The sequence below is a fragment of the Lepisosteus platostomus genome, chromosome 5, assembly GCF_059453375.1.
Source record: "Lepisosteus platostomus isolate fLepPlt1 chromosome 5, fLepPlt1.hap1, whole genome shotgun sequence".
Classification (NCBI taxonomy): Eukaryota; Metazoa; Chordata; class Actinopteri; order Semionotiformes; family Lepisosteidae; genus Lepisosteus; species Lepisosteus platostomus.
In genome coordinates, this window is record NC_142615.1 from 42714377 (window position 1) to 42741230 (window position 26854).

Here is a 26854-nt window from a genome sequence, read left to right on the forward strand (position 1 = left end):
TCCTGTGATGGACTGGTGTCACATTATGGGTGATACAGTGCTTTGCACCCACTGCTTGCCAGGATTGTTCCAGTTCCACCACAACCCTGAATCGAGTGGAGGGGTATATTAATGTACCCATCAACTTGCATGTTCCTCTTCTTCACTCAATGCAAAGGAAGCCAGCTGCTGTTTGAGGTTTTGTGCTCTTTAACAGCAATTATGACCATTTTTGTGCCCACTTGTTGAAACGACACTTTCTTTACATTCATTCCTAGACCTGTAATAGCGAGAAAATAAAAATGAATACACCAAACTGTAAAAATCCCATATATGTAATTTATTACTTTTGTTGTATGAAAGTATCCTTACTGTCATGTTCTTTACCACCCCTGGGTGCTGCAGGTGCTTCAGCTGGAGAAAGGCCTGCAGGTAATACAGTACAAGAAGCTGCTCAGGCAAGGTGATGTCTTGCCCAGTCTGTGCAACACATCTCTCTTTGCAACCATCAACACCTTCCAGCAATCTTTCGTACTTGGTTCTGGACTCTGCAACTGTCTATATCTGTGGGAGAGATTAATGCTCATAAACTTTTTTTTGTATTCAAATTAAAAGTACAACTGAAAGAAGTATTAAAATGAAAATGACCTATTTCTAGTAATCTCTTAGCAACATTCTTACTGTTTTTCTTCTGAATATCCTTTCCTTTTTCTTTCTTTCTGTCTCCATCCAGTTGGGGTTGCTTTCCAGTCCCGTGGTTTCTGATGTACCTGTGTTGTGCCAGTCGGGTTCAGATGGAGTTACCCGTTTCCCCCATATAGTCACCCTGCACTTTTTGCACTGGATGCTGTTGCAACTTGCAAAACTTAAATTTCTTTAGTTTTGTTGTTTTGGATCATTGTTTTCTGTTTATGAAATGTTCAGCTCTTGGTGTATATGATCTGTTTTGTACAGGTTTTAGCTTGCTTTGGACTAAATAAAGCTGAAGTTTTTTGGTATTTTTTGTATGCAGATATGATTTTGTGCTCCCTTTTGTGTTTTCTAATATCATGGTGATTGTAGACTTCAGTTTTTGGTTGGTATTTATGCTGAGTTGTGAATATGATGTGATGAGGGGGATTTTTCTGTCATCTGGAGTTTTTCTGTTTAGAAATATTTGGGCCACATTTTTGAGGAAACTTTGTGTGTATCCGCTCGGGTGTAGAGCTTGGAAGAGTGTGTATTTGGCTTCCTCAAAGTCTTGTTGTTGTGTACAGATTTTGTGGAAGTGTAGGAGTTGTGATTTTACCAGTCCTTTGAAAGTATGCTTTGGGTGGAAGCTATCCTTGTGCAGTAAGCCATGTGTGTCTGTATCTTTTAAAAATACTTTGTAAAAAAAATAAAATATAAAATAATATATATATATATTATAAAACATTATATAAAAATCCTGTTTGTCTGTTGTTGAAGGAGAAACCCTTGTGTGGTGGTGTCTAGGAAGCCTATCTGGCTGTCATGCTTGGTGTATTTGAATTTAATGGACCTGTTGTGTGTTGTGGGCGTTAATGATTTCTTGAAAAGTGCAATTTGTGATCTTGATATGTGCTGCCTATATGGTTATTGGCAGCACTCTTGCACAGTGGTGCAGAGGTCAGTATTACTGCCTCAGCCTTGGGGCCCTGGGTTCAATTTGAGGCATCAGCTGAAGACTGATCACAGATGCTTGGGACTCTCGTATATATGCTGTGGCTCTTCATTTGAAGAAGATTTTATCTGGAATTTTGTGTCTGTTTAGAGGAGTCTTAGGAAGCTGTCTGAATTCTTAGTACTTAGTTTTGTTCTCCCTGTGTTCAAGTGGGTTTCATCTGGGAGCTCCAGTTTCCTCCCACAGTCCAAAAACATACTGGTAGATTAGTTGGCTTCAGGTAAATCTGGACCTCGAGTTAGTGTGTTTGTGTCGTTGCCCTGTGATGGACTGGTGTCCTTTCCTGGGTGCATCCTGCCATGCGTCTACTGCTTGCAAAGTTTTAAACTGAAATTACAATCTTACTATTTTTACAGTTTTAAATTAACATATACAAATGTATATTGAAGTAGTTTGATTCAGGTGGGGAGCTGCATCAGCATGTGTAATCTGAAATGGAACAAGTAATAATAGGTTTATTCCATGCTAAAAAGAGAAGATAGAAAATACAACTTTTTTTCAGGTGCGAGAAAGACGAGGAAGAAAGCAAAGACTAAACAGCACAGAAGAACAAAAGCTGGGAGAGGGAAGGAGGCAGGAGGGGCAGAGATGCCACTCAGGAAGTGTAAAGTGGAGAGGGTGAAGAAAGGTGTGAAGTCGAAACCTGCAAGAGGTTAGTGTAGATTACATGAAAATAAGTCGGTCATTGAGAGAAGGGTGAACCTAGTTTTACGATGAGTTTAGTTTCTGTTGTCTTTCTGCTATGGAGTTGAGAAACCATTCTTTGAGAACAGAGACCGAGAGCTTAGTGTGATCATGGCCATTTGAGGTGAAATGAGAAACTACAGACTTGGAAATATCTTAGGGCTGTGAAGGTTAAAGATGTTCTCTGAAGCATTCTCCTAGTCTCCTTCTGGAGAACAATCAAAGTCAGAAGTGTGGAACAAACAACAAAACACACAGACCACACACTGGGACGTAACATGTACGCTCCTTCACCTCCTCTCACCACTGTGCTCTTGTGTCAAACAGGTCGTACAAAGACCGCCATTCCTTATATCTTTCCCTGAACCTGCCCGTCACTTCCTCACCTTCCAGAAGTGAAATATTCAGCTTCCACACACCCTTCCCCACAGTAACAGCTGTTGGAATAGAAAGTGTACATGACAGTAAACAATGGTCAGAGGAAAAAAAACAGGAGTTAAGCCTGCGGTTGTGCAAGTAAAATCACGTATCAAAACAAAATCTATGCTTGAGGCTTGGGTCCCATTAGACTTGTGCCATGTGAAACCTGCCCTCCCCTGACTATGAAGTTTGAGGGCATCTTTCAGTTTAAAATCTTTTCATACCGTTTACAATAATATTAATGATCTATCAAATTGGACCCATCTCTTGCCCCTCATTCTGCCCTCTTTCTAAAAGGCAATTAAAATCCCCAGCTAAAACCCACTGTTTCTCATCCCAATAAATAATCTCTCAATTCCTGAATTAGAACATATTTGTCATGTGGGCAACTCAGACAATACACATTTAAAAGTTAAAATTCATGAAACCCAGATACACCACCAGTGCTCTCCCTGGTTTCACTACAAGGTGCGGACGTACTTCTACCATCTTATTTTAAATTAAAACAGCTATACCATCAGATTTATTCTCATTGGACCTACTCCAGATTGATAGGCACAATGTCCACAGTTCCTCCATATCCTTATAGCTGTTTTTAAAAGGTTAACCCACATTTCTGTAACAACACAATATCATTTATATAATTTACCTTACTCACAAATGATAGTATAGTCCTTGCCCTTAACTTGGAGCGAATGCTTCTCACTTTTATGGACACGATATTAAGAGCCATACTTATAGTAGGACCAGGGTAGACAAAGCTCTGGCTATTATCATTCAGTCGGTGACACCTACTATACAGGCCTCCCCCCACCATTTGCTTTCTTGTCTCCTCCTCCACCACCCCCACACTCCATAGGATGGTTCTCCACCTGCCCTTCTTGAGTCTCTGGTTCTAAAGCTTGGTCAGTAGGATCACATATCTGAGATATCTAAACCCCTGGGAGAACCTATCTGAGGACTCTGAAAATTCTTCCCTCACTTTTCCACTCAGAGTTAAATCATTTTCTAAATCCAATGTCTCAGCAGACCTTTAGACTGCACCCTCTGTTCTGTACATTCCATTTGAGTGCTTTCAGTCTCCACAGGTGGCAGGCGATTTGGAGAGATGCTACCAATCAATTCAGATTCCACCTCACTTTTTGCAACATTATCATTCTCTTCTACCCCACCCTTATCCCCTTCACTCCATTCTGAACCCTCACTCTCCTTTTCACTAATTTCTTAAACCTCAACCACATCCAGTTCCTGATCCAGAACCACTGCTCCAGCCCTAAATACCTCTTCAAACTCTTCCTGTTTTTCCATCAGTCTTCCCAGTTTTGTTCTATTTGCAAAGGAATTTGGACAGTCTTTAAACACATGACCTTCACACTCACATAGATTGCATTTTCTCACGCTTGTACATTCAGTATATGCATGTCCAATTTCCTTGCACTTACCACACACACCACATTTGTGCAGGCATCCACAAAGAGACCCATCTCCCCACAACTCCTGCACAGTTTTGTCTGTGCTTGGTAGAACACAAAACCTCTATTTTCCACCTAATCCAATCAAAGAAGGAATGCATTTAAAACTGCCATAGTTTACTCTCCATGCACAGTTCCAGATGCCATCATCATCCCAGACTTTCTGAGGTTCACCTTTCACTAAACAATACTTAGACAACCATGTCACTATCTTCCTTCATCACCATCTCATTAAACATGCAAACAATCACAATCAGTCACAATCAGTCCTATTAGAAAGATCCATCAGCTTCTGCCATTCAAACATTCCAATCAGACCCACATCTTTTTTCTCTCTACTTTTATCCAAAACTCTTCCAGTAACTTCACCAACTTGAAACCAATGTCAAAACCAATTCCCTTCTGCAAAGTGATTAAACAGTTAACATCCAACTCCTTAATCCCTAACACGTTCCTTGAAAAGTCCAACCGTGTATATCACCCGAGTGAGCCGAGCCCTCACCACTCTTTCTGTATAACACCAAACGTGCGCAAAAGTAACGGCACCATGGCCGTTACAAATGTATCAAACTCAAATGTATCTCAACTTCTGGGTTTAACCCTTCACATCTCCAACACTGGGTAGAGACTCTGTGTATCTGGACTCAGCGGTTAAATAGGACAGGACTCAGGGCGCAGCAGGTGCGACTCATTGCTCTGCTCCTCCCTCCACACGCCACCGCCTCCCTACTCCCCAGCGGCAATAACATCTCCATTTACTACATTTATTCTTCCCTCTTAACCCAGAAAACAGATGCGGGCTGGAGGGGCTTAAATACTGCACCCTGCCCCACGGTAGGGCGTCTGATGTTGAGTTTAACACGTGCAGCGGCGCTTGTAATTATCGCCCTGCTGCTGGTACTGATTAGTTCTCTTAGGGGGTGGTCTGGGCGGGTTGGTGGTCGTGACAGCGAGCACATCTGGGTCCAGACTTCCGAAAACTCCTAAAAGTGAATTTCCAGCTTCCTGAAAGCCATGTTAAAGTCCCCCATCTGTTCGTTTCAAATGCATAAATTAGAAGAGTTCGGGTATGTTTCTGATGCATTTTAATAGTTTGGCACTGTGCCTTGTTAAATATGTTACAAGTAAAGTTTATCAACTTCATATTCAAGCGAGGTTTTGCTTGGATGCAAAAACATTATATGATATCTATAACACACGTGAAGAGTGAATCTGAATTAATCAGAATGCCTCGCTGCACCAGAATTGTTATTTACGTATTTTTAAAATACATCTTGTGCATCTGAAGACAGAATAAAACCCGGAACAGTAAAAGGACGACAGACCCTTAAACTGTCTGGTGATATTGCTGCACAAGATCAGAATAAAACACGTTATTGTAAAAAAGTTAAAATTCGTGAATGAGTTTTTTTATATGAAAAAAAAAACATTTACTATGTATGCATTTAACTTACTTTTATAAAAAACATTACAGTACGGTTGATGAAAATTGTTGGTCAGCACTCTTCTATGAACTATACTCTACCAGCCTTTTAAGTCATGTGTCAGAAATATAAAATATATTTCTTTATAAAATTTGCTCAAGCGCTACGAAAAAGAAAAAAAATGTGTTTATAGTCCCATATTATCTTTTTTTTTTTTCTATGGGCTCTTGCGGAAAGGATTCCTGATTTCCTAATAACATAGAAATGTGTCTCTCTTGCCTTTTGGTGACCAAATGATCAGTTTAGTGTAGAAAAGAGCACTGTAAAACCCTGTCAGGCGTGCAAAACGTATAATAAAAGAGATCGCTTTGTTTCTGCCCACTTTCGCACTGAAGCCCTTTGGTGTTTTAAGAGAAGGTGATAACCACTACACTGCGCGACGTGGGAAGGGGTGAATTGCAAGGAGTGTTGACCTTCAAAAAAGGACTCGTCTCTGGAATATATTTCCACATTTTGAAGAGATTTTCGCCATTTCTGTAGTCTGACTCCCTCTATTGCTAGAGAGCTGTAGAATCTGGAATCACCTATCCAGCTCTGGGAACAGTGGGTAGCTGAGTGACTTTCTCATGAGCATGGTACAGATGCAGCCATTCAAAGTGCGCGTCACAGACACGTACCGCAGGTGACGTCGCTCAGTATGACGCAAGATGATGCGTGGCACCGCAGTAAGTGATTGGTTGACCAACAGGGGCACTCGTGGTTCGTTGGTCTGTCGTAGAAAGACTTACAGTAAACGTCTTTGCTGTGCCCGTTGTAGATATTGAATTTTACCACTGAAGGGAAATCTTAGTAGCTGAGCATAAAAAGAATAGGAGCATACTGTAACGCGTGTGAAGGCCATAAACGATATTAATTTTGGAACATAAACATACAGTATATAGCTGGTCTTGGTACTTTAAAGAAAAAAATACACACCAGTATTCCATTTCTCCCTAAACATTTTAAGCTTTGAAGTCTTTAACTAACGTGATACCGGAGTCAACAAGCATACTTTTAGAATTTGATTAAAAGGGAATATAATATGGAATCGCGTATCTAAGGAATTTAATAATGGTATTCGTATGCTGCGACAGGGCTGTGTAGGGCTGTTTCGCCTGCCTGTTCATGCGAGCTGTGTTGTAGCCGACTGGTCTAGGTGCGTGCCTAGCAACTGGTAGGTTGTGTGTTCAAATCCAGCTGGTACCGGACTTTTCTTTTAACAAACATTTCTTCGAAAAAATAGAATAGCGATATTATGGACAATCAATTGACTTTTATATTTCAAAATATCGCAACATGATCGATATTTGCGATATTTTGAACATATCTTCCCTTCTGACAGCGGTTCCTCCTTCTATTGTGTGTGTGTGTGCAACAGAGTAAATTTTTATAGAGAAATGGAGGCTGGACAGTATGCGTTACAATATAAACATTTATATTGATTTAAATCGTGTTCTGATTTAAATCGCAAACGCGTGTTTAATTATGTGTTTTTTAATCATAATCAGGCTAATGCATTTCTACATTTTCTGTATGAACCAGCTTAGAGGTTCATACAGAAAGACAGCTTGTGTTTAAATTGAGTGTAAGGTAATTTATGCTTCTAAAGTCATGGTCAGCATTTATTATCGTACTGTGCTGTAAACCTTTTCTGTGCCTAGTCACATTATTTTATAGCGTTTTTATTGCGTTATTAAATCTGGTGGCGCTGTGTGTTACAGTAGTTTCGTGACTCCCATGTCACATGGTCTGTGATTGAATCCCATAGAACTATGACTTTATTTTTTAACAAACATTTCTTTGAAAAAAATGAAACGTTTCCCTTGGTCAGAGATTAAATAAAACCTCACTCGCACCAAACAAATTTATATTTCTAAATATCACAAAATACGTTCATTGTCTTCCAATCGAGTCGAGTTGACATTGGAAGCCTGCCACACCCGGACTCTTAAACCAACGCATTAGCACGTCAAAGCCCATCGAGGGTATTGAGCCAGTATTGGCTTTAGTATTCCCCCCCTCTCCCCTCAATTCAATTCAATTCAAGGTGTTTTATTTGCATGACAGATGGGTACAAGCAGTGTTGGGTATGTATATTGTAACGCTTACGGCAGACAGGCACTGTGTAAGAGCCGGCGCACCAGAGCAGCGCACCGAGGGAGCGTCTGCATTTCTAACTTAGTTTTTAAAATTAGTCAAGCAATATGAAGCATCCCCTTTTACTTTGTGCCTGAGCATAAAAAGAATAGGAGCATACTGCAACGCGTGTGAAGTCCATAAACGATATTAATTTTGGAACTTAAACATACAGTATATGGCTGGTATCGGTACTTTAAAGAAAACATACACACCAGTATTCCATTTCTCCCTAAACATTTTAAGCATCGAAGTCTTTAACTACCGCGATACCGGAGTCAACAAGCATACTTTTAGAATTTGATTAAAAGGGAATATAATATGGAATCGCGTATCTCAAGAAATTAATAACGATATAATTATATTCATGTTGCAAAAGAACTGCAACGGACATAAAAACTCCCTTGCTTTTAATAGAGCGTTCCATAATTTCTAACTACGAAAATGCCAGGTGAAAGGATTTGTAAACATATTTTGTTAAAGCAAGTCAGTTTTTTCCGCAACACATAAAAGACATTTTTCCAAGAAAGTTTAGCCTTTGTCACTAATGAAACCACTAAATAAAGACATAAATATAGAAATCTTAAGATTTGTTTTATTTAATGTTGGTAGCAGGATGAACTGTCAGAGTGTATATTTTGTCGCAGAGTTGCTGCAAGATGTTAACAGTGAAAAAGGTATTTAGAAATGAGTTATTTCAAGATGAAAATTTTCAGAATAATTGCAAATCTAGCAGGATAGAGAAAGCACAGAAAACTGGCAGTTAGATTGATCAGATTAGTATGAAAAGTCATTTAGCAAAGGGAATTAGAAGAGTGACAAACTAGTATACTTTAGATCTTTTTTTTCTGAACCAGGGACAATCTGATCATGTTTCCCTATAACAATAATAAAAAACTTTATTTGATATATCACCATTAAAGGTGGCATCTCAAAGCAATACAGTAGATGTAAAAACAGATAAAAGGACCACAGATTACAAAGTAAATGCATATAAGAAAGACCAGCAGGTAGAGGTGCTACCAAAATTAGAAAATGAAGCAGATACAGACACTAAGTCTTCTGAAAAGAAAGGTTCTGAGGTTAGATTTAAACTGGCCCTGGTGTGTGTGTGTTTGTGTCTGTCCTGTGATGGACTGGCGCTATGTCCAGGGTGTATTCTGCCTTGTGTCCGTCGCTTCATTCATGTGCATCCAACACACAGTTCAACGCTAGCAACTACACAAAATCTAAAATATGAGCTCTACTTGCCACTTACAGTACCAACAGTACCAGCTAACTTTAGTAGTGACATTTTCATGGATCTTTTTAACAATAAAATTTACAACATCAGACTTCAGACACAATTAAACAGGCCTCAAAAAAGTCTGGTACAAACATTTTCAGCATGGAATAAACCGTTACTTTAATGGTATAAACCTTAAATGGATTCATATTCTCAATAAGATTTGGTGCTCAGTAACATGACTTAGAAAATGACAGAAGACATATGTATCATGCTTATCCTTCTATTTTTCATAATCGTAAACTCCTTAAGGCAGTTACATTTTCTCTGTTCTGACCTGGAGTTACAGAGAAATTTAAATTCTAATAAGAGATTTGTAATGAGGAAAGTCATACCAATCACTCATACAGTACCAGGATTTGCAATTACAATACAAATACTTTCTTTCTGTATGTGTTTATTTTGCAGTTTGAGTCTATGGCATTCCTTTGGGGGTCTATACTCCAAGGCATGACTTTTTTATGTATAAACATCAGTATTTACTGCTATTAATTACTGTACGATTTATAGTTGAAATCTGAGCCTAGATATAAAGTTAAAATCTCGACAAAGCAATGTAGGAAATACAGAGAAAATAAATCCTTTCTGACATCTAAAATCAGTTTCGATCAAGGTCTCTAAAACGAACAAGAAAAAGAAGATTTTCGGAGGGCAATTACGCTGTGTTTATATAGAATAAGTGATTTATGAGCAATCTAATTTCTTGTTCGTTTAAAACAGTGAAATGTCAGCTGTAAAAGATCGCACCAGAAACAGCATTCTCTCTGCCTGTCATAGACGTTCAGGAAAGGCTGAATGAAGTCATGTCAAGTACAATAATTCGGAGATCAATAATACCAGTTGTAGGACAGTACATAAGGAGGATAAGGATTTTGAAGTTGACTCAAAATCTGATAGGTAACCAGTGCAAGGACTTGAAAACAGGTGTAATGCATCCCTGATAGGATTCTTGCTGTCATATTGTGAACATATTGAAGATTGCTCAGTGTGGATTTAATTTCCCCAGTGAACAGGATGTGCATTTATTAATTCTAGAAAAAAAGCCTTTCTTGATTTCTCTAGTTCTTAGTTTCTCTAGTTCCCTTTAAAATAAACTATTATTCTACAATGCAGAGTATTACATGGCCAGTATTTACACATGATATTTGTGATTTAAAGAAATTAACACAAGCAGCTTTTGGAGATTTAAGTGTTGGCTGAGTTATTGCAGGATAAAAGACTAGAGATGTTGGCAAGAAGAAGATAGTTTGGGGAAAGCTGAGGAATACACTTATAACAAGAACACTTCCTAATGGGGTTAGGCATACTTTTGATGAAGATGATGAAGTTAACAGACTATATGTTTACATAGATACTGAAATAAGGATTGTATTTTAGATTATGTGTAGTTGCTGGCATTGAACTGTGTGTTGGATGCACATGAATTGAAGGAATGGGCAAACATAGCTGATGCGGATCCACAGAGCCAGCATATTAAGATGTTTATAATTAGAGGCAATTTGTTTAAATAACTAGGTATGGATACTGATGTGCAAGAGAGGTGGAAAGGCTGTTTCCTTAAGCCAGCAGTATAAAATATTTTATTCTCAGTGAGATGCTGCCATTTCATAGTGGGTTTCTAACACTGTGTATAGTTCCATCCACACAGTGCCTTTACTTCCATTTCTAATCTCTTTATCCAGCACAGAGGATTTGGAGCCTATCCCAGTAAGCAACGGACACAAGGCAGAATACACCCTGGACATAGCGCCAGTCCATCACAGGACAGACAGACACAAACACACACAGACCAGGGCCAGGTTTCCCATAAACTAATTAACTTACCAGTATGTTTTGGAGTGCGAGAGGGAGTCATATCACACATATGGAGAAAAACCATGTAACCCAGAGAGAACATGTAAACCCCACACACACAGGATGGCAGGAATTGAACCTAGGACCCCAGTGCTGCAAGATAGCAATGCTAACCACTTTGCCACCATTATAAATGGATGGATATCTTAGTTATCTTTCTAGTTCACAGGTTTGCATGCATAATTTAATTTTGAAAGCCACTGAGACATCAGGTACTACTGTTGTATTTATGAAAAAGAAACAAAACAAAAAACATACTAACAACTGTGCCATCCTACTCCTTAGCTAATACATTTTATTATTCATAAACAGTTAACATTGTTAGCAAAATATTTTGAATTATATTTAACCCTATTTTTTCTTTAGTTTTGTATTTAACTTATTATATGATAGTCAGACTTAATGTATATTTGAACAATGAAAATATATTTTTACAAGATTTTACATTAAGCACTTAAAATTAATATGGTTAATAATAGTAAACTGTAACATGCTGTAACAAGATCGGTTAAACAGCGAAGAAAATGCTTTCAGAGAAAATGTTTCAGGTGTGAAGAACATAGATCTCCAATGCAATTTCAACCAAACCTGTTCCCACACACCCTGCCCCCACTACCATTAGAATATACACAAAGCACTCAAATCTTTCGAGCTAATGATCAGGTGACCCGAGAGAGAGCGAGAGAAACACCAAGGGGTGCGGAACCAGGGAACTATTTACATGGAAAACGGGCGATCTCCCCAGACTGTCCGCCTGTTTCACTGTTACCTGGATACCTCTTTATTTAGAACTCACTAACACTGATTTTTAGTTTAGAAGGATTCAAGTAGGGTTTTAGATGAAAGGCAGCGACCTTAATCAAGCCCAAATCACAATTGAACCCATTCAGAGCCAACATTACATTTTAGCGTTTCATTCTGAGCAGAAGACCCTCACACCTGAAGAAGGGGGAGGTGTTTTTCGCTGGAAATCTCGCCTGCTTCTACTTTACAACCGGAGTGCTGGCTGTGACGAATTAAACCGGTATTACAGGTTTCAATCACAGACCATGTGACATGGGAGTCAGGAAACTAACACCGCGCCACCGGATTTGATAACGCTATAAAAACGCTATAAAATAATGTGACTTGGCACAGAACAAGTTTACAGCACAGTACAAAAATGCTGACCATGACTTTAGAAGCATAAATTGCCTTACACTCAATTTAAACACAAGCTGTCTTTAGCCCTCTAAGCTGGTTCATACACAAATGTAGAGATCCAGGCTCAGAACACACAGCTTCATTAGCGAATACATATGCAGGACAACTAGAGAAGACGTTTTACAGAGGATGGATTTTTAGAAACATCCCATCAGTGACATCACTGAAGTCAACTCCTAGGTACTGTAACTGTCGTGTGGATAGTTTCACAAGAATCAGACAAAGGTTTAAGCATCGCTTGTTCTAGATAAAACTGCAAAAAAAAAACAACCACCCATAATGTACTTCTTTGCGGCTCTGTTTGCCCAAATCATATATTCACAACGTGAAATCTAGAACATAATATTACGTAACCAAAATCCGCAATATGGAAACAGAACCTGTGTAATTGTTGATAGATGATGTACTCGTAACATTTTTTCAAGACGAACTACAACATTTAAAAAATGACTTGTATGTACTTGATATCTCTAATCAATCCACGGGTCCCAGCACGAAACGAAACTAAAACGCATACCGTTTCGCGCTTCTTATTAGTTGCTCAAAAGTAATTTGACCGTATGAAATGCATAATATAAACCTAGAAACATATACGTGAGTAGTACTTAAGCACTGTAGTATCTGTGTTAAGACATACCTCTCAAATACTGTAAATCAAGTTAAAAATATCTCAAGACAGATTCTGGTCATAATGAAACCATGTTTCGTGTATGTTTTCTTTAAAGTACCGAGACCAGCCATATACCGTATGTTTATGTTCCAAAATTAATATCGTTTATGGCCTTCACACGCGTTGCAGTATGCTCCTATTCTTTTTATGCTCAGCTACTAAGATTTCCCTTCAGTGGTAAAATTAGATATGAATATTCAAGACTTAAACGGGCACAGTTAAGACATTAAATATACATATACATACTGTATACAGTACAGTTTGCATACGGTAATATGTTTATGTTCCTAAATCAATCTCTTTTATGAGCATGTGTAAGGCATGGTGAATCGATTCTCAAAAATTACTGTACTTTGCATGATTGGAAAAAAATGCGTGATTGCGAAATGCTGTGGTGTTACTTTTACAAAGACGGTCAATGAAAAAAAGAATGTTGACCAGGGCAATACTTTGAGTTTACACTTACAGCTTGTCCAAGGTCATTTATTATTAATACTATTATTAATATCTTCGTTAAAGACTTTGATGGCTACAGCTCAAACATGAGAGGTTGAGCTTTATTAGCTCCACCTTGCGGAAATTCCGGATACTATTATTTTGCTAGCGGTATTTACCGGTAACTTGCGGTATTTACCGGTAACTTGCGGTAGACTGTGTACACCATACCGGAAAATAATGCGGTATCGCCCGCGCATTTTGAATGGCTGCATCTGTATGAATCTGTTAACAAAATTAATGTTGGATGGAGTCAAAGATACTACCAATGTACACTTCATCAATGAAACATTCAAGAGAGAGAGAAAAACAGCTGAAGCTGGACTACCTGTAATTACAACAGAGTGCAGTTGATTAAAACCGGACACAGGCGGGTAGACAAACAAAGATCTCTGTTTATTGTGGCTAAACAACCACAAAACTTTACATATGTCTGTGTCATCAGCTAGCTATTGTGCTCATGAAAACACCAGAATATATTCTACCACAGTGATTCTGAGTTGAAAATCATCGTAAGTCCTTCCCTCTCACAACAAAGATGCCTTCTCTCCTAATATGAATGGAAAAATGATGTTGAGTTTTTCTATTGTTTTGTTTGTCCAGACAGAACAAGTCCTGACTGTTCCTACCTGCTGACCCATCCTGGTTGACATGTGAAGAGAAGCAGCCAGTTCTCAGACAAGAGAGAGGCCTACAGACCCCAGATGAGCCCCTGTAACAGAGTCACACTGCTGCCTCTCACAAGAGGCTGTGTGTCTGTGAAGCTGCAGGGGAAAAGTACTGTCATTTTACCATTATTTTTCCCCCCCAGTATTGTACAGTGTGGCTGGGTTGTTATTGTTAAACTGGCTCTGCTCCTGATATTCCACAGTTATTAACAAATCAAGTGTCACATTCTGACAGATGGAGAATAGCAAAGCAACTTCCCAAGAAATTCTACACCTGCTTCTGGGACACCCCAGTGGCAGACCTGGTGGAGGTGGAGCAAGAACTCTTCCGCCAGGGAAAAACTCAGAAATACGATGAGAGAAGGTTTCATCTTCCTGCTCTGCAACTCAAAAACTGGAAGCTGGTAACATAGCTCTGTGTGGACATCAAGATCCTGAACAAGCCAGTGCCCAGCAGACTGAGGACCTCCCTGCCCCACATCATCAAGTGTGGAAGGGTGATCTGTCAGCTGGAACCTCCAGTTCCCCTGTGACAATAACCGAAACGGGCCCGTGATGAGCCTTGGACCAGGAGAAAACCTTTAACAGAGTAAACCACAGCAATCTGTTCACAGCGCTGGAACACTTCAGATTCTGAGAAAGCTTCATCTGCTGGATAGATACTGTACTCTGAAGTTGGCCAAAGGGGTCAACGTGAACAGACATCTTTGGAATTTCATCCCCCAGGAATCCGGATTACGATAAATGTTTCATGTTTCACCTCTTCTCTATGTTCTCATTATGGAACCATTGGCAGAGGCACAGGGGTCCTCAAGATCTCCCAGTACACATGACGCTGTTCCTGATTTCAGACAGGGGGTTGCAGAGTGGGCTGCAGTTTAGGGAGCAGTACTGCAGGGCCTCAGACTTGAGGCTGATAAACAGAAAGAGCAAGGGCAAGCTTTTTGAACCCTGGAGGGACAGAGAAATGGCGCTAGAGAATTTCAAGCTTTGCATGGAGCCCCTAATGATACTGGTGGTTTCATTCCAGAGCAGGGACAACAAGTACATAAACTGGACAGAGAGGACCGTCAAAGTGAACGTGTAACTGGGCCTGTGGAAGACTCGCTTGCTGACTCTCATGGGGAAAGTGAGGGTGTTGAAGGCAGACACCCTGCTGGCTTTAGCTGACCTGGTCGTAGTGTGCCCTCTGTTAGCCAGACTCAGACGAGGGCTGCTAGGGATGGCAGAACAGGTACGAGTACATCACAAGGAACCAGATGTGCCAGCCGTTGAGGAAGGGGCAAGAGACGTGCCGAATTTCCCCCTGAAACTCCACTGCATCTTCTTCTGCAACCTCTGTCACTAGGGGTTGGACCCAATCGGTCACAAGTACCAGTAATTGGTCAGGCTGTGGTTCTCCCTCCCAGTGAAGCACCTGATTCAGTGGTCCAACACTGGGCCCAAAGCAGAGAAGCAACCGGATACCTACACCCACACCGTCAAGTGGAGCAGGAGGTATAAGGCCTCAAGACAATTAGAGCTCTGTATCAATAAAGGGCCCTGTACAAGGAAGGGAAGGAAGGAACTGGTCACCAGGGAGAGGCTGACGATCCCACAGGACACCAATGTAAGGATTCAACCCAAAGGACTAGACAACATGCTGAAGGCCCTCAGCTGGATGACTGTGCACCAGAGCTGGTGACCAGAGAGGTCCTTCACAGGTACTCGCTCACCAGGAAACCGCAACACCCCTGGGACACGTGTTTCATAGAGGAAACGCAGGAGCACTTGTTCAAGAGCTGGACCTTCACCAGAGCAGTGTGGGACAGAATGGACAACACTGTGGAACTCCTGGGAGGGGGAATGGTTATGAGCTTCCATCCATAGTGACACGCTCGTCCAGCACCACACAGAGAGAAAGGCAGGAGAGGTGGAGGAGAGGATCCTCATGAGCCTCAAAGGCAGAATGAAGCACGATGTAGCCTGGTGGGATTTCATCACAGCAAAAGAGCTCTGGACAGGTCTGAGGGCCCCATAAAGGGGCTGAAGAAAACCCAGAAAAACTGTTCCATAGTGCTTCTGTTGAGAAATGTACAATCACAGTTTCAGAGCCAGTACTGCAGCCAGTGGTAACACCCAGGAGGCTTAGAGGGGCTCTTATTGTGTGAACCAGCCTCACTGACCACTTGCAAAATAGAAATACTGATAATGGACAATCACTCTGTTTAAGACATTTTAAATTCTGTTGAAGTGTTGTTGTTAGAATTGTATTCTTTGTAAGAGTTGTGCAGTAGACGTTGTAATAAAGTGCATGTTCTTAAAAAAATGACACTCACTTGGCTTTCTGTCTGTGTTCACCTGTGTGTTTTCTGATCCACATAGAGCGACTGTCTGCAAGCTTGACTTTCTGAATTCAGACGTGTATCAGCAAGTATCAGAGTGCGAATCAGTGTGTGTGTCAGAGTGTGCATCAGTTTATGGATCACTGTTTCTGCTGTGTGTTTGAGCTCCAGGTATATTTCAGGGGGGAGCTGTTGTAGACTCACAGTAGAAAAGATCTGCTCTGGACCTGGGCTCTGGAGTCTGCAGAATGCAGGCTTCAGTCACAGGGGAGACACAGAGAAATGTCTCATCAGGGCTGCAGTAACAGAGGAACGGGAATAACATGTTCTACTAGACTGGGACTGTATCTCCTAGTGTAACAGAACTGATCTACTGTACTGGGTCTGTAGCTCCTAGTGTAACAGGACTGTTCTGCTGTACTGGGTCTGTAGCCACTATTTTAACTACTATATTGGGACTGTAGCCCCTCTGAAAGCTTCCAGATATTTGAGATATTTGACTTAGAAATTAAATTATTGACTGATAAACTGTTTTGATAAATACATTCACTGCACAGAAAATCCAGTAACAATATAAGAGAAAAACAGGCTATCCAGAAAGATACCAGTGTGTTTCTCCACTAACCTGTCGTGGAAATCTTTATTGATTCCTTCTTGCAGATGTCCTCCAGTCGCTCTTTCAGTGCAGAGACAGCTCTCCTCACTGGCTCAGGAGAGAAGTGTGGACAAACAGGGATGCTGGGTGAGTCTCCAGCTCCAGGAGGGACACAGACAGACTGGAAATTCTGCAGCAGAGAAGAGAAAGAGGAGTATCCAGTCTAACACAAGGGGCTCAAAGACACATTCCAGGGGGGATACCAGGAGCAGCTCCATTTGAGAGCTTTGTGTGAGAGACACCCTTCCGTACTGCAGAGTCACAGAGCAGTGATGTTACCTGGAGGAAATGGATGTGATCCTCTGTGTGTGAGAGCTGGTTCAGCTCAGCATCTCTCCTCTTCATCTCAGTGATCTCCTTCTCCAGTCGCTCTAGAAGTCCTTCAGCCTGACTCACGGCAGCGCTCTCTTGAGCTCTGATCAGCTCTGTGACCTCAGAGCATGTTCTCTTAATGGATTGGATCAGCTCAGTAAAGATCCTGTCAGTGTCCTGTACTGCTGTGTGTGCAGAGCTCTGAGGGAGGAGACACACAGTGGATTATTACACAGAAAAACACTCAAACTACATTATGCTGTATGTTGTGTTTTCTAAGGGTACTGTCCAGTGTCCAACTTTGGAAATCTGTCAGTGTGTCCACTCCTCTGGTGAATACCCACTCTGAGTGACTCTACAGCCTGTCTCAGCTCCTGCAGCTCCTTCTCTCTCTCCTGGATTCTCTGCTGGGTTTGTGTCTGTGTCGCCCCCAGCTGCTTCTGTGGAGAAACAGAGACACTCAGGACATTTCTGCTGTAAGAGACTCGCATCACAGAGACACCCCTTAGAGTCACCCTGGAAAATTCACACTCTGTACCCTTGATGTCTTATCCACATGAGACGTGTTTCCTGGTCCTGTCTGACATGCTCCTGTTTCATGTCTAATCTACACCGGCAGCATGTGCAGCTCAGCAGAGCACGAGTCTCCACCTTCTGCTCGAGTTTTACACCTCACACCTGGGTCTGCACATCTGTATGTGAAGTGAAATCTAAAAACACAGAAAGTATACCTGAAACACAATCTAGAGACTTCAGTTTTCATTCTGACATCTAAATATAGTGTCTGGACTTCTCTCTGCACCACAAAACAGAGGACTTCAGCAGTGCTGATGAGTCCGAGTGCTACTAGTTTGTGGCTGACGTGCTTGACCACTGGCTTAAGTTCTGGGCCAGGCAGACCATGTGTCCGACCACATCTCACATCCTGTCTGCTTCCTAGAAACATGTTCTGTGTCAGATCTGACTCCAGCATAGCCCAGTGTGAGTCTTGTATTCAATAAAGCAGGTGAAGGTATTATACCACAGTTAACTGGTTTTTGTGTATGAAATCCACCACCTGCCTATTGGAGCCCCTTCCCAGCACTTTATTTCAATCCTGTTTCACTGCTTTCTCCCCCATAGTCCTCAATATAATAAATGAATCCTTGAGTACTGATGTGGAACCAGTGGCCTTCACAACTGCTGCTGTTACCCCTATGTGTGAAAAAGAATCATGGCTCTGGACAGCCTGAACAACTTTCACCCTATATCCAAGTTAACCTTTCTTGCAAATCTTTTAGAACGAGCTGTTACATTTCAGTTAAATAACCTATTTTAACCTCACCAATCTGGTTTCAGACAACTTCACAGCACAGAAACTGGCCTGCTCAAAGTCACTAACGAACTTCTAATGGCTTCTGATTCTCATTCTCTTTCTATCCTCATTCTTACTGAACTCAGTGCTGCTTTCGACACCGTCAGCCATGACATCACACTTTCTTGTCTTGAGACTGTGTTTGGAGTTTCTGACACTGTTCTTAAATGGTTCCGGTCTTACCTCACTGATTACTTGCACTTTGTCTCTTGGCAATTGTAGCTCGGAAATTGGACTCATTAAGTCTGGTCTTCCTCAGGGGTTGACACTGGGCCCCCTACCCTTCATCATGTATGAGTTCTGATGATACTCAAATCTACAGTACAGTACGTCCATACTTAACTGACACTGACATGTCTCTGCTCCAATTGCTTCTCGGACATAAACACATGTATGACTCATAATTTCCTTCATTTAAACTGCAAGAAGACAAGTTTATTGGCACAGAAATCCAGTAACCTTATCTCGGAAGGTGTGATCCTAGTTTCAGGATAATTTGGGTTTTGAATGTCTTTCTGCAATAGGAGTTAAGAAACCCTTCTTTGAGGATACAGAGATTAGTGTGATCATGGCCATTAGAGGTGAAATAAGAAACTATGGGCTTGGAGAAATCTTTGATCCTCAAAGCCCTAACATGTTCTCTGATGCGGTCTCCGAGTCAACCTGGCTGGGCATTTTCTGCAAGAGAGGCACCAAATAAGATTACTGGAGGTACAAGACGTCATCTGAGTGATCTGGAATTGTCCTGAGAGGCCTTGAATGAGTGTGGTGTTAGATATGTACTTGCAGGTGATGAATCGAGCTCTGTTGCAAGGGAAAGTGCCTGGTGTGGATGGTTGCTGAGGGCAGTCAAGGGAGCTGTGAACAAAAAGGTGATGCAGATTAGGTGGTTGGTGATATGAGATGAGATCATGGGGTGGTCAGAAAAAGGGTACCAGTGGAGGGATCATCCTGTAGGATGGGGAAGTTGTCGTTAATGGTCCTGAGGATGGAAGGGGTGTTAGGATGGTAGGGAAGCGCCAATGACATGCACTTGTGAGGCCAGGAGTTCCTAATTGTGTTGATAATACTGTACCGCTCTATAGTTGTAACGCTTTGACTACTGTAACGCTCCACTCAGTGGAGCATCTAAGCCCACACTGAACAAACTACAGTATGTCCAGAATTTGGCAGCCAGAGTCTTCACCAGGTCTAGTGCAAGTGATCCCATTACTCCTGTCCTGGAGTCCCTGCACTGGCTTCCTATCAGGTTTTGTGTCGACTTCAAAGTCCTCATGCTCCCCTAAAAGCCTCTGCATGGTTTGACACCTCAGTACCTGCCAGAGCTACTACATCCTACTCCCCACCTCACAACCTTCACTCTTCTAATTATGGTCTCCTGTCTGTCTCCAAAGTCAGCATTCTGGGTGACAGGGCTTCTCCTGCTGCGCCCCAAAGCTCTGGAATTCTATCCCTGTGGATATCATAACTCACCTTCCCTGAGCTCTTTTAAATTCAGACTCACAATCTTCTATTCATTAAGAGCTTTAATTTAACTGGGTCTGTTTCTGCCCCTTTGCTTTTCTACTGTTTTATCAAACCCCTGTCTACTATCTCCTCTCACTGTGCATCTCTCTGTTCTGTAAAGTGCTTTGAGAAGCCATTGTAAAGATTCCATATCAAAATATATTTTTTTATTAATAATAATACTATTGTGGTGAAATTAAAGTAGGACTTCATTAATGAAGGGTGCAGTCTGTTCTAGAGGTGTTGAGTGTGCTGTGCATTAATGAGGGTGCAATCTGTTCTAGAGGTGTTCAGTGTGCTGTGCATTAATGAGGGTGCAGTCTGTTCTAGAGGTGTTCAGTGTGCTGTGTAGTTGTACAGGTTCATCGGTGCTACATGAGGACAGTAAAGAGAGAAACAGTGAAGGTGAGGAGGAGGAGGAGATAATGAACAACAGACAGAAGAACAGGAGACACTTCAGAGACATAACCTGTGTGGATCACAGCTGAGTACATGAGAAGGACTCAGCAGTGGAGAGATACAGCATTACAGATACAGATACAAACTTTAACATCTTGTATAGACACTCAATACAAACTCAAAGTCCTCACCTGTTTCTCAGTCCTTCCTGCTGCAGCTGAGACAGTATCATGGCCTCTGTGTTCATCCATTGCACAGAGATAACAAACACACTTCTCATCAGTATGGCAGTAGACCTCCAGCAGTTTGTCATGAGTGGAGCAGATCTTCTCCTGCAGTTGTCCTGTGGCATCAGCTAGCTTGTGTCTCTTCAATGGAACAGCTTCATAGTGAGGCTGAAGGTGAGTCTGACAGTAAGAGGCCAGACACACCAGACAGGATTTCACAGCTCCCCTCTTTCTCCCAGTGCAGACGTGATGCTCCCCTCTTTCTCCCAGTGCAGACAGCACGTCTCCAGGGCCAGCAGGACTGTGAGCAGGAGAAGGACCACTGCACCCTGTCTCCTTCAATTTCTCTACCACTTCAGCCAGGATGGTGTTTCTGCCAAGATCAGGCCTTGCGGTGAAGGTCTGTCTGCACTGGGGGCAGCTGTAGATCCCAGTCTGATCTTCCTGATCCCAGTGGTTCTTAATACAGCCCATACAGTAACTGTGTCCACAGAGCAGAGTCACTGGATCCTTCAGCAAATAAAGACACACTGAGCAGCTGAACTGGTCCTGAGAAACTGAAAAATACTGCCTTCTGCCATTATTCTGACAAGTAAAAACTGCACAGAGAGGAGCAGTAGAGACGGAGCTGCAGTGAGTCTGTTTCTAGTGAAACTTCCTTGATCTGAGCTGCAGGGTTGTGGTTGTTAGGGGGTGTGATTAGGGTTGTTAGAGGGTGTGGTTTAGAGCTTCAGTTATAAACCAGCTGCAATTTTATTTCTTTGGTGGTTATTGTTTGGGGAAGGTTTGGTGTTGTAGAAGAGGTGACTTACAGTGTTATTTTGGGCTGACAGAGATTTTTTTTTATAATCTTGGAGCATAATGGTGACAAACAAGAGGAGGCCAGCTGGCCCATCCAGCTGTTTAATTGTTGGGAGTTATTTGGCTCCAGGATCATCTCCAGCTGTGTTTTGACAAAGGGGTGTCACAGTCACAGCTCCACATGGTGCAGAGGATTTCACTGTCCAGGTGTGAACTCTTACTGCGAGCAGTCCAGCCTGTTGTGTCTCTCTCTCCAGGCCAGTGAGCCCAGCCTGCTGCCTGGCTCTGCCCTGCAGCGTGTGGGCGAGCAGGGTACGTCCAGGGCTTCCTGCGCAGTGACCCCCTCTGTGAGCCGCTGCAGAGAATCATGAGCCCATCTCTCCCCTGAGAGACGCTAGAGGAGCAGATGGACAGGGCAGTGTCATGTGGGTGTGACTGTGATCTCCATCCACCCAGCGTAACAGCGAGCCCCTGATCTCTGTGTGCAGCAGCTCGCAGTATTTCTTCCTAATACAGTAAAGGTTGTGCGGTGCATTGAGGTATGCAGTTTGCTGGCTAAATATGATCAATAAGTGGCACTTGTGGAGCATTAGATGTTAGTGAAACGACTGCTTCATTGAATCTGTATCTCTACTGTGCATGTTTAAATCCACTTCATATGGAATATTAATATGGAATTGTACAACTAAAGGGAAATTTTGGTGGATGAACATAAGAAAGTATAACATAATATATACCTAATGTAATGCAAATTTCAGCAACAAGTGATCAGGAAACAATTTAACTTTACATTTTTATAATAATGTATTTCACACATACTGCACTGTAGTAGCTTTAAAAGCCATACAGTCTCATACGTAATACATACCTCCTGTACATACAGTAGATGGTAGCAGTAGCTCAATATAGAAAAATACAAATTATACACAGTATTCCACCGTCTTCATAAATATTTTATGCATCAAATTTACTCTGTAACTTGCGGTGTTTATTTTGGAAAAGTGTTGATGTGCTTGTTCTAACTATATAAAGTTTATATACTTCATAAAAAGATCCTGTCAGAGCAATCCTTTTGGCTGTAATTTTTACATTTACTATATTTTGTCTTAATTCAAATTTCAGCAATGAGAAATCAGCAATTAACTTCAAATTATGATTATGAAAAATATTTCACATATACTGTACTGTAGTGGCTTTAAAACCATACAGTATCATGCTGTATTACAGTTATATATATATAACTTACATACAATCACACTGTCGTTCATTGCCGTGTGCGCTAACATTTCGGTATATCTGTGTATCTGACTTCAAGGGATTGGCGTGTGTGGAACAGCTGGAGATTCGTTTGATTATACTATGAATGAGTCCAAGTTTCGAAATTATAAAAAAAATAAACCTTTGTTGAGTTTGTATGAGAGACAAAAGGTATCTTTTGAGAAGTCATGTACTGCTTGCAAATTAGCTGATTTTGACAAAGTTAATTTTGCTTAATGAATTTAAAATCTGTCTGACTGTACTGTAGCTTTCATTTTCATAGCTTTCACGCAGATTCTAAGCTGAATGAAAATTACCCTCTTTTCGTGCATAATAAGTTGTTTATCTAAACCTGTTTTCTATAGTCATACAATGTCGGTTTCAGGCAGGGACACATTATTGTTTCTTATTTTTATTATAATATTATTTTTTTATGTTTTTGAGAGACTTCAGAACACTTTTACTAATGCATAAAAAATGTAGCATAATGCATGCTGTGGTGATAAAAGTTATTGAGCACAGAACATCTTTCCTCCTGTCAAAAGAATTTCATAAGTAGTTTATTCTTATTTGGGGAAAAACAGAAAATACAGAAAGTTTCTCAAATTTAAGAGAGGTTGAATCCAACGAGTTTGTGTTATTCTGCTTTATATGTTCAGGTGTTTCGCAAACATACAGTAGCTTTTGAATAGTAATTGTCTCGTTATAAACTCACTTAAGGTGGATCTGCTTTATTCAAACTGAGGTTTCTAAAAATGCAACCAGGTACTAGATGATGTTTAAATAACAGTTGCTAAAAGTTTCACAAATCGCAATATTTAAAATGCTTGTACTGTAGCTTGAAGGCTCTGTGTTATTTGGTCAAAAGTTATTGACATCTGATACATTGTGTCTCATAAACAGACGTTTCAATAAGAAAGTGAAGGTTATAAAAACTGGAGAAAGAAAATGACCCTGAACAAAATACAAAAAGTTTTAAATTATTATTTGTAATCAATAAATTAATATTGTTAATAATGATCAAATACATTATTATAGTTCAGTTTCAGTGGTCTGAAAGAAAAAAGAAAAAAGAAACAGACTTTCCACAGGAAAAGCCTCCTAAAACGCCGCCAGACCTATTTTACACGAAAAGCCAGCGGGTGTCCGAATGAAACCCAAACACAATAAAAACAAAACCCCCAATACTGTGACTTGGCGGAGCTCAGGCGAAGACACACACGTTCCCTTCGGTTAATTCTGTGATTGAAGCGCAAGACGCAGAGCCGGACAGGAACGGGGCCTTGAAACCAAACGACGCAAACAAGAACGACGACCCTCAAACTAACAAGCCCTTTCGCCCAAAGCGGAAGGCGAGGCCGAGGCCAAAGGCGGAGCCACCAGAAAAACTAACTGTGCCGCTGCGTGTTTATCCCATTCCGCCTTGCCGAACTCAGGGGGGTCGAATACAGGGGTCGACTCAGCGCCATTTGGGGGGGGGGAGGTTTTTTTCGGCGTTTATTTGGAGAAAATAACCCACCGTCTCTGAGAACCAACTGACTCCCAGCTTTTTCCCCCCTCTCACAGTCCAAAGACATGCTGGTGGATAATGTTGGCTTCCCCCAGTGGTGTGAGTGTGTGTGTGTGTGCCTGCCCAGCGACGGACTGGCGTCCCGTCCCGGGTGTACCCTGTCTTTGCGCTATTTGCTCGCTATAAATAAAATAAAAACCATATTTCTTTAAAGGGGTTTATTTGTAGCCACCTAGATAGCGACCTCACCAATCTTGTGTTTAGAAACGTTTCACGTTTTTTTTTATTTCCTGATATAATCAACACATCTAGTCTGTAATAGCCTCCGAATCCTGGATAATAAACAGGTTACGCTTGGTTTTTCAGGTCTGTAAAACAACTCTCCTGGGCCAGTAACTGTTTAGCTCATTGTTTCAGACTATGACCTACAGTACATTCCTGAGTATCCATCCTAAGATAAGGGGACAGGGCGTTTTTTATTAACACAGACCTCGACCGCCCTCGGCGGCCGTCACAGTTTTCGGCTTCGTTATCGAAGTTTCTCTCAACACTTGCCCAACCCGTCACATTAACGGGCAGCGAGGTGGCGTCGGTAAAATAGAGCAGGGGTCCCCCCAACTTGAGTTCTGGGGACCCCCCTACACACACACACACACGCTGTTTTTAATTCCACCCGAGCCCCTCAATTAAATAACTGAAATCAGATCTCACTGGACCCGCATGATAGGGGTTCAATCCGAGCTCGTTGTTTTCAGTTCAGTAGGAGGTCATGTTTTTCCCTGCTTAAGAAGCAAAATCTCATACCTCTGAGTGGAAGAAGAGAAGCTTGCAAATATTTTCAAAGCCAGACACAGCTAGGTGAGCTCCTGCAGTCGGGACAGGAGGCTCTTTTTTACACAGAGGGTGGTGGGGGATGGGAACAAGCTGCCCAGCCCTGTTGTTGAAGCCGATACCCTGGCTTCTCTCCAGACACAGAATTTACTCACGAGTTGTTCCTTCACGATCGGTTTCCCCGTCTCCCTCCCCCCAGAAGCTGCCCTCCTCCAGGGGTGCCGTATAAATTGCAGACCCTGTGCTCTGACCCCCAGCTTCTCTCCCCCTGTCTGTGTTTCTCATGGAGAGCAAGCTGGGGTCTGTAAAAAGACACATTCCTCATGCAAGAAACTGTATATGGTCAATAAACTGATCATATATCACGACATACAAATATCATGTCAACAGCTAAATACTGACTCCAGCTATGAGATCTGTCCAAATCTTTCCTCAGCAGCCTCCATCACAGCAGGAAGAAGAAATCCCCTTGTTTCAAGGCTCTGAATGAGCGCGGTGCTTTTAAAGACCTAATTTATTACAAAACCACCAGTTCTAACAAGGAAAATGCTGCCCTTTTTCAAAACTCTGTCCCTCGGGGGACAGGACAAGCGTCCAGTCCGGCCCTCTTCTGAGATACCGGGTGTGAAAGGGAGGGAGTCAGTGCCATCGCCGAGTCTCCCCTCTCTGGCTGTGCCTCCTCTCCCGTCTCTCCATCGTCGCCATCTCTGACGGCAGAGTCCTGTCTCCCGCCTGATTCTCTCTCCTTCTTTTTATAGTACAGACCAGCCAGGACACCCAGGGCAGACAGGACAGTCAGGACAGGGATGAGGTACTGTAGGAGAGGACATGAGCTCGCCCTGGAGGAGATGGTCATGTGAGACCAGAGGAGAAGAGAAAGATAAAAATGAATAATTCTTTTATTATAATTCACTTTCCTGGACACTCCACTCGGAGCTCTTTACAGGTCATGGGGATCCCACTACGTCCACCAGTGTGCAGCCCCACCTGGATGATGCTCCAGTCCGCTCAGCACACACCAGCTCTCAGTGGGGAGGAGAGCAGAGGGATGAAGCCAGTTCAGAGATGGGGGTTATTAGGAATCCATGATGGGTAAAGACCAGGGGGGAAATTTGGCCAGGACATCGGGGTAACACCCCTACTCTTCTCGAGAGTCACCCTGGGATTGTTAATGACCACAGAGAGTCAGGACCTCGGTTTGACGTCTCATCCGCAGGACAGCGCCTGTTTACAGTCCAGTGTCCCCATCACTATACTGGGGCATCAGGACCCACACAGACCGCAAGGTGAGCGCCCCCTACTGGCCCCACTAACACCTCCTCCAGAAGCAACCTTTTTCCCCAGGAGGTCTCCCCTCCAGGTACTGACCAGACTCACACTTGCTGAGCTCCAGTGGGAGCTGCAGGGTGATGTGGCTGCTGGCTTGAAAGATTAGAAATATCCAGTCTGTTTGATTCTCCACCTCAGAGCAGAGGAGCAGACAAACCACACTCCCACAAATCACACACTGTGGCTTCAAAACAGGGAGACGGGCAGGGTGTCTAACCAGAGGGAGAAAGAAAAACATCTCTTGCAGGGCTCAGACAGCAACTCTAAACTGAGGGGAGGAGAAATGACTTATAGAGGGGAATTTTCTCCCATAAAAACAGTGTAAACATTGTTGAG

General features: G+C 42.0%; 2 protein-coding genes across 2 annotated transcripts in view; one reads left to right on the forward strand and one right to left on the reverse strand.

The window, feature by feature from the left end:
* The window catches only part of LOC148666772 (scavenger receptor cysteine-rich type 1 protein M130-like), a 361406-nt gene that overhangs the window by 230551 nt on the left and 104001 nt on the right, over positions 1-26854 (forward strand). The window lies entirely within an intron of this gene.
* LOC148666796 (E3 ubiquitin/ISG15 ligase TRIM25-like) lies at positions 15230-26045 on the reverse strand. The gene is made up of 6 exons (XM_088632926.1): positions 25809-26045; positions 20755-21429; positions 17649-17744; positions 17272-17505; positions 16963-17122; positions 15230-15357 (listed from the first exon to the last, which is right to left on the reverse strand). Exons 1-6 carry the CDS (start codon positions 26043-26045, stop codon positions 15230-15232), a joined length of 1530 nt encoding a protein of 509 aa, XP_088489052.1.